General features: G+C 39.2%; 1 protein-coding gene across 11 annotated transcripts in view; it reads right to left on the bottom strand.

Moving 5' to 3' along the window:
* Positions 1–6,652, bottom strand: part of Synrg (synergin gamma) — a 67,500-nt gene extending 60,848 nt beyond the window's left edge. For all 11 annotated transcript variants that reach the window (XM_047547422.1, XM_047547423.1, XM_047547419.1 and 8 more), the window contains exon 1: positions 6,536–6,652. In XM_047547422.1, the coding sequence (XP_047403378.1) occupies positions 6,536–6,612 (77 nt within the window). In that variant the 5' untranslated portion in view covers positions 6,613–6,652. The remainder of the gene's footprint in view (positions 1–6,535) is intronic.
* Between the last annotated feature and the right edge of the window lie 1,889 nt (positions 6,653–8,541).

Genomic DNA, 8,541 nt, shown 5'->3' on the forward strand with positions numbered 1-8,541 from the left:
CACTTAAGTCTTTACATGAATGAAAGTATCATAGGTAGGGCCTGGTATCTGTTCAGCAACATAATACTGAATTGCCCTACATTAATACAGACTTGAATATCATAAAAGCATGAGCATCCGCATGTTAGTATAGAGGGAAAATTTTTTAAATAGAAAAGACCTAAAATTAGTCCTGACTCTGTCATTGGGTGACTTCCCTAGATTCCACACATAAAATGAAATGGCTGGATTAGTTTCAATTTGGTAAACATTTATTGAGTGTCTACTACATAAAAGAACTGAGTCGGCTTGTGATCTTGAAGACGCAGATGCAGGCAAATGATTATATCACTGGATAAATGTGCTAACTGCTATAAGCAAAATATTAACAGAGGCGAGAAGAGAAAGATTAATTTTAATGGGTTTTATTTTAGAAAGTTTTATGGAATTAGCTTTTGAGTTAAATCTTAAAGGGAAAGAGAGGCACACTACATAGCCTAGGCAAAAGTCGTTGAGGTCAGAAATGCAGAGATAGTCAGCAAAATGACTTAAGGGTAAATATAAAGTATATGATTAAAAAGCAACCAGACTGTAGAGGGTCTCTAAAGCGTTCAATGTTTATTTTTAATATTATATGTTTCCAGTGGGTTCTTCTGTGGTTATGTCTCCGTTTTATTCATTTTAAAATGTATAATCCAATAGCATTAAGGGCATTTAAATGTACCACTATCTTTTTCCAGAACTTTTCTTTCATCTCAAATAGAAATTATACCCATTAAAAAATGAATCCTTATTGATTCGCCCTCTCTCAGCCCATTCCTGGTAACTACGATTCTACTTTTTGTCTCTATGAATCTGCTAATTCAGGTACTACATATAAAAGGGATTATACAATACTTACCCTTTTGTATCTGGCTTATTTTACTTAGACAAACATTTTCAAGGTTCATTTATATTGTTATCACTTTTTAAAATTTCAGTCCTTTTTATGACTGAATAACACTCCATTTTTCCCCCCCCCCGCGGTGCTGGGGATTGAACCTAGGCCTTGTGCTTGTGAGGTAAGCACTCCAAGATCTGAGCTATCTCCCAGCCCCAATAACACTCCATTTTATGTATATAGCACATTTTGTTTATCCAATTATTTCTTGATGGATACTCAGGTTCTTTCTTACTTTGGGCTGATGTGAATAATGCTGCCATGTGTAAGTATCTCTGAATCCCTCTTTCAATTCTTTTGGCTACACAGCTAGGAGTGAAACTGCTAAGTCATATAATTCTATATGTACTTTTTGAGAAATCGCCAAGCTGTTTTCCACAGCAGCTGCATCATTTTACATTCCTCCAGCAATGCATGGGGTTCCGAATTCTCTAAATCCTCCACAACACTTCTAATTTTCTAATTTTTGTTTTAAACAGGAGCCATCCTATTGGGTGTAAAGAAGTATCTAGTTGTGCTTTTTATTTGATTTCCCTAATGTCAGAGGTTTTTAAGAAGAGTGATAAGATCAGAAATGATTGCTTTAGGTTACTCTGCATATGGCAGAGAAGAAGTAAAAAGAACTAGCTAAGAAACTTTTTTTTTTTTTTTTTGACACAGGGTCTTTCTGTCTTGCCCAGGCTGGACTTGAAGTCCTGGGCTCAAGTGATCCTCCCATCTTAGCCTCCCAAGTAGCTGGGACCACAAGGGCACACCAGTGTGCCCAGTTTCCATTATAATTTTAATAAGAGATGAAAAGTTTCATAATTGAAGTAGTAGGGATGGGAAAGAAGTAGAATGTAAAAGATATTTAAAAGAAAGAATCAACAGGTCTTGGCAGCTACCAGGTCAGAGAACAGCAGTGGGAAAGGAGAGGGAGCAGATGATGCTGAGACACTGAGTCTATGAAACTGCAAGAATGAGGAAGCTGTTTACTAGAAATAGGAACCTGTCATGGGTAGATTTGGGGAGAAAGGTGGGAGGAGTGTATTCACAAGGAGCAATCTAGCAAGTAATCAGAAAACTAACTCAGGCTCAGGAGGAACATACAGATAAGTCTATGGAGGATTTTTAAAATAAAGATTAAAAACAACAACAACAAAACCTGATTATGAATGAAATACCCAAGGAAATGTTCCTACCTAGTAAGAAGACAATTAAAGACAATCTTGGGAGGATTCTCACAGTGAGAACTGAGGAGGGAATGGTCATTGAGAATCAAAGGAGTTGCTTAAAACTGAGGAAAACTGTATTTTAGAAGAACGTAGCTACCAATGTCTAATATTATAAAAAAGGTGGTCAGAATGAGGATTAAGCAAAAAAGAAAAAAAAGTCACTGCTTTGAAAATGATGATCTTTGGGTACAGTTTCAATAAAGGAAAATGAAGACACTTTCATGAAGAAAGATTTGGGAGACAAAAAGATGTACTTAGTGATTGTAAAACAAGGTTTCTGAAGGAATGGAATTTACATAGCAAGGCAGCAAAAGGGGTCTGCTTTAAAAAGGAAGTGGTACTTCATTCATTCTTTGCGATTAGAGGAAAAGAAAAAAAAGAGAAACTTTTAGTGAGAAAAGTTAATTTTGAAGTCAAAGCTCTGAAGAAGGTTTCTAGATAGTCTTCAGAGAATCTAGTGAAACACAGGAATGGGGTATGTCAAATTTACGAACCCTTGCATTTTGCTATTATTAAGCCCTCTTTCCCAAGAACTAAAATTTAGAGTCTCTGAGCTCCAGAATGTTTAAGACTGTGGAAAGATTTCTAATGTGGTTTACAGACTTCTGGTTGGACATCTATCTAGTTGTTACAGCAAATTCTGCTGCTGATAAGCAGACCTGCACTGAGAGGCATGAAAAGTGAACAGCTTTTCTGAACTATAATAGCTAAATAATGTGCTAAATGGATAAAAGGTTTAAATTGAAGGTATAATATAGTGGCGCTCTTTTTAAAGACTTTACTCATATACTAAGATTAATAAATTTAGGCACAATGACTGCATTTAAATACTCAAACTGTCAAATTTTTTCAAAATTATCTTTAAAGTTAAAATTACCAGTATTTGGTTAATGGTTCAGTAAAAACTGGACACTTGAGTTATATTCTTTTTTTCTGGCTCTGCCATAAGGTAACTGTGAGGCTCTGTGCAATCCCTTCACCACTATCTGCCTTCCCCTCTGTCAGAAGAGGACACAGAACTGAAAGTCTGCCAAAGTTCCAACTATGACAAATACACAGATATGTTACAGATGCATAAAGGTTACTTCAAAAATAAAAGAGATAAAAACAAATTTAAGAATTCTACTGATAAAAGTGTCTTATTTTAGTAAAAGCTTGGCAAACTGAGCTATCTCAAGACCCATGTGTCATTCATTCGATTCTCTGAATCTATATCTAATATGGATTATATACTCTAATATCAATGTGCTTAAAGACTGATTAAGCCAGCAGCTAAATTAGGCAATAATACAGAGAAAGCTTGGCAAAAAAAAAGCTATGGAGCAGGGTGACCTATAATTTGATTTCAAAGGTAAAAGCATTAACTCATGTATTGCTGATGTCCCAGTGTGAAAGACATCTGTAAGGTTTATTTGTCTCATTCTTATCTCCTTTAGCCTTCCTTTTTACCTGTTACTAACCTAGAGTCACTCCTAGCCTCACTGCTCAGGCCTGAACTCCTAAATAAAGATTTCCTAATGGACTGTCACACCTCCAGATTCTGTGGTTTCTAATTCATCTAAGGCGGCACAAGAGATATGCATATTCCTAATGGACCATCTAATAATGACTCCTTTAGGAAGATGCACATCTGGAGTTAAAACTATGTAATGATTTAGCCTCAAGGCCTCTAGATTGGGTACAACTTCTCTTTTTCAGTTTTATCTCACAAAACTCTTCTCTCAGTACCACAGCCAATCTGGCACTGCAGGAGTATTGTTCACATTGTTTTTGTAAGTGTTAATCTCTTGACCCCTTCCTCTTCTCCAACTTAGGGATCCAGGAGAAACACAACTGCTTTATTTTCAGTACAGGTGAAATCCATAAATACTTACGGAATTTTTTTTATGTGTCAAATGGGCCAGAAGTGGTGAAAGATGGAACAATAAGTTCTCAAAGAATAAATGAGAGCAGGACAAAATAGAAGAGCTCATAAATTAGAATATCCCAAAAGGATGCATCTCTTTGTTCCCCTTTACTTACTGCTACAATTATTTTGTATACTTTCCTAAGATGGGAACCATGTCTTGGATATCTTTTGAATTCATTACAGTATCAAAACCAGTACCTTACACATGTAGGCATTTAATGACTATCAGTTGAACAACTACAGACTAATCCAGATCTTCAACCCTTTTTGCTGCCTTACTTGATTAAAAAAATTATATAGCTAACTCTTGGGCAAATTTTGCCCTTTATACACTATCTACCATTTATTCTAAAGTTGTCCTTTTAGGATACCAATCAAAAGCAGACTAATGTTAATGTTAGAAAATGCCACTGGTTTTCACTTAGGTTTTTAGAATAGAGAGAAGCATCTAAGAAATATGATCAGTTCTAGTTTGTGAATTTTCCCCATTAACATCTTAGGAGGACAAGAGGAGGGGTTTAGAGAGGTTGTTTCTCCTTTTTCCCTAAAACATACTTAGGCTACTATAATATTACTTTCCTTAGAAAATAACACCAGTCCTTAACATTGCTCTCTAAAAAACAAACATAATATTCTTTATTGAGTACACTGCTTCTCAATTCAGAAAGTTTCTAATATATGTAGTGAACTTACCATACAGTTTTCAAAGGATCATTTTAACCACTTTTCTGTCTCTCATATCCTCTAGAATTTGAGAATGCAGATATTACCACATTTACAGGACAGTATTTAAAAACAAAACAAAACAGTCATTCTAATTTCTATCAAAATTCAGCCCACAGTAAAAAAAAAAAAAAAAAAATGGTGTCCTTGGACAAATTATATTAAAATACTATAAACCAAATAATCTTCTTAATTTTCTGCACACGAGATCCTTCCCAAGTAATTTTTAAAAATAAAAATTTGGGCCAGATGCAGCAATGCACACCTGTAATCTCAGAACTCGGAAGGCTGAGACAGGAATATCCCAGGTTCAAAGTCAGCCTCAACCACTCAGTGAGGTCCTAAGCAACTTAGCAAGACCCTGTCCCAAAATAAAGACTAAAAAGGGCTGGAGATGAGGACCCCTGGGTTCAATCTCTAGTAATACCCCCCCCCCAAAATAAAATTTGGGCCTAGAACAACAAATTCTTTTGATATTTTCCAGAAGTTGGTGCTATTAATTGGTCAAAATTATAGTTGGTGCTATATACTTGGTCAAAATTAATGCCACTAGCATTTTAGAAACTAACATCATACATAAAAAGAAATACATTTTTCTTCTTCAGTCAGAAACTGATTTATACCAAGTATTCACAAAAAGTTCTAATGAAACAAAAGAAAACAAAAGAGGAAGCAAAAAGTTTTATATAGGAAGTCAAAGATGTGTAGAGGAAAGGAAAAATGGGGCTGCACACAGGTGGTTTCAACAGTGACTGCTTTTCTCCGCCCTAGCATGTCATAAGCACCTGCAAGAGGTGATAATGTTAAAAGGCCTCACTTTTGTAGTATTCATGAGTCCACAAACTATATGCGAAAAACGAGCACTTCATTTTCCAAGACAATTTAGGTTACTAAAGATAAAAAGCTAATTTTACTTACAAATATGTGTGCAGTAATGTGTTAGTTAATAAAACAAAATCAGACCAGGTAATTCTACATCTTCCGTTACAGTTCCAGGTACAAGAACTACAGTCATCTATTACCTGAAACATAACAATAGGCAGATTTTTAAAGAGCTAAGTGAAAATCTGGAAGCTTTGTTGTAATAAATGAATAACTGCAGTTTTACAATGAATTTTCTTTGTTTTAAATGCCTTTTTAAAAAGGAGACAAATGAGTCTTAACTGAGTTAATCTACAAGAGCTCTATTTCAATCCAATTACTAATTCAAAGGTCTTCAGATTTTCCTGTCTGTCGTGTGTTAAGAAAATAAACAAAAAAATAAACAAAAAGGAGGGCAAGACACAGTAAAGGGTGAAAAGACAAATGGAAAACACACACACTTCTCGGAAACAGTTTCTCCAGCTTTGTGTACGGATTTTCAAAGCCTTGCCCTACAACATCTTTGGTCAAGCCCAGGAAAGCCCTGTAAAAGGGAAGACCCCGGGAGCATTAGATGCAGCGGGGACTGGAAGCAAGGAGTTGGGGTTCCCGGTGGCCCAACCCGCCGAACGGACCCTCCCCTTCTCCACTTCCCCTCCCCGCACCCGAGCTCGCGCTCACTCTCCGGTCGACCCCAGGCCGCGATGCCCCTGAGCCTGGGTCACTAGCGCCAGGCGCTCGCGTCTCAGGAGACGACCCTTTTCCCGCAGCCCAACCAAAGGAAAAGGGTCAGAGCTGGCGAAAACCGCCATAACCGCCAAGCACTCCCCATCGCGGCGGAGGCCAGCGCCGCTGGGCGGCGGCGGTCAGGGGCTGCCCGCCTGCCCCCACCCAGCTCTTCACACCCACCTGCCTCCCCCTGCGGCCCCCGCGCCAGCTCCCGCGGCCCCGCCGCCGCCAGCTCCGGCTCCTGGCCGCAGCGCCATCTTGCTCGGGGCCCGCCGCCGTGCCAGCAGCTGTCAGCTGAAGACAGGCACTTCCGGGGCAATCACCAGCCCCACCTCGCCGCGGCCGGGCGACGGGGCGGGGCCGCGTGGCCCCCCACCCCGCCCCGTCGCTGGGGGAGGTGCGGCGCGCCCTTGTCACTTGGCCAGGCACCGCCCGGGGTCCCTCCGGGTGCAAAGCTAGCTCTGGGCTGGCCGGGCTCCCCTCGGAGGGAGCTGATTCACCCTCCGGGAGGCCCTCGGCTAGGGCCCAGCTGACTCGTCGTTTGCGTTTGCAAACGTGCATCTCCGTTAGTGGGAAGAGCAGGTGGAATCGTGATTCTTAAACTGGATGATAGGTACACGGGTTTAATTGTTACTTTGCACATAAAGAATGGAAGGATCCGGTGGCACTTTGATAGCTTCACACCGCTGAACACTGATGGGCTATTAACTCAGCAGCTTCCTTTGTGCATTCGAGACGCTAAAGGTATTTAAAATTTACTTTAGTAAACCAAGAGCACAAAATCCACATAAAAAACCTCCAAGGTGCACAAGTCTTGTATTTTAGTCTACCATGGTGCCATTTAGTAGCCCCACCCCCACTCCAATTCTGGCAGAGGCAACAGTTTGGAAAGCAGCTAATTACTCTCAATCTATTTGGGCATATTTCTTACTATGATTTTTCCCTCCCTAATCAAACTACTATTCTGTAAACGTTTTTAAGCCCTCGAGTAATGGATTAATTATAAGCCTGTTCACTCTTGCCTTAGGACTTTTACTGAGAAACAATTTATAAGTTTTCAGTTATTGGGCACAAATCATTAGTCAGGAACTTTATGTGCATTTAAAAATCCGGTGTACCCGAGAGTATTGGCATTTTACTATGGATAAAAATTAACATCAAAGGGGCTGGGGAGATAGTTCAGTCGGTAAAGTGCTTGCCTTGTACGCACAAAGCCCTGGGTTCGATCCCCAGCAACCCCCCGCCCCCCCCCCCCCCCCCGCGAAAAAAAAAATTAACATGCTGCCATTATAGAGCTATAAGCAATATGACCAGAATTCAAACCCAGATCAATTATGTATTCTCATCTTCTCTTCTCACTAATTTCACACCTCCCCTTCCTTGGACAATGGTGAAATTTTTGTAGTAGATACGTACACTTGATATAAAGGAATTTAAATTTAGTATTAATCTACTGACAAATTTGATACAGAGGTCTTTAGAAATGGGTGGACTGGGTGCTTGAATAGGAGGGTACACTTAAAAAGGGGAAATAAGGTTGTATATATCAAAGATTGTAGATATGATCTGTGTCTGGAATACTTTGTTCCTCTTCTTTGCCTATTAATTTCTTATCTGCTGGACTCAACTCAGATGTTAGCCTTCCAAGGCATTCTCAATTTGGGTTAGATGGCCCCTGATTATGCTTCAGCATCATGGCCTTACATCTAACAAAGCATTTGTCACACTCTTTGTTCTTTCACTTTATTTCCTCCAGTAATTTTAAGAGCAGGGACTGTGCTATCAAGCGTTGTGCGCCCCCCAATGTTTGTTGAAGGAATGTTTGTATGAGTTTAATGTTTCAGGCATTCCAATTCTGAGAGTACACAGTTTCATAATTGAAAAATTGAAGCTCTAAGAAAAGACATTCAAAGTTATACAGTTCACAAATGGGCAATACAGGACCTGTTTGCAAGAACAAACAACAATGTGCTATCAGTATTTTTTGCATCCTGTAGCAATAGGTCTCATTCAAATAAATTCTAATGATTAACAGTTCTGCCCCATGTAAAACATTCAAGACAGAGTCAACTTGTGTTCTCTAGAATAATAGGTGGAACATAAAGGAAACAGGTAAGTTTAATTTAAAAGTTGCTGATAACTTGATAAAAAACCATGTCATTTTAAGATGCCACTCTAAGTGCCTT

This window comes from Sciurus carolinensis, chromosome 3, assembly GCF_902686445.1.
Source record: "Sciurus carolinensis chromosome 3, mSciCar1.2, whole genome shotgun sequence".
In the NCBI taxonomy this organism is placed as follows: domain Eukaryota; kingdom Metazoa; phylum Chordata; class Mammalia; order Rodentia; family Sciuridae; genus Sciurus; species Sciurus carolinensis.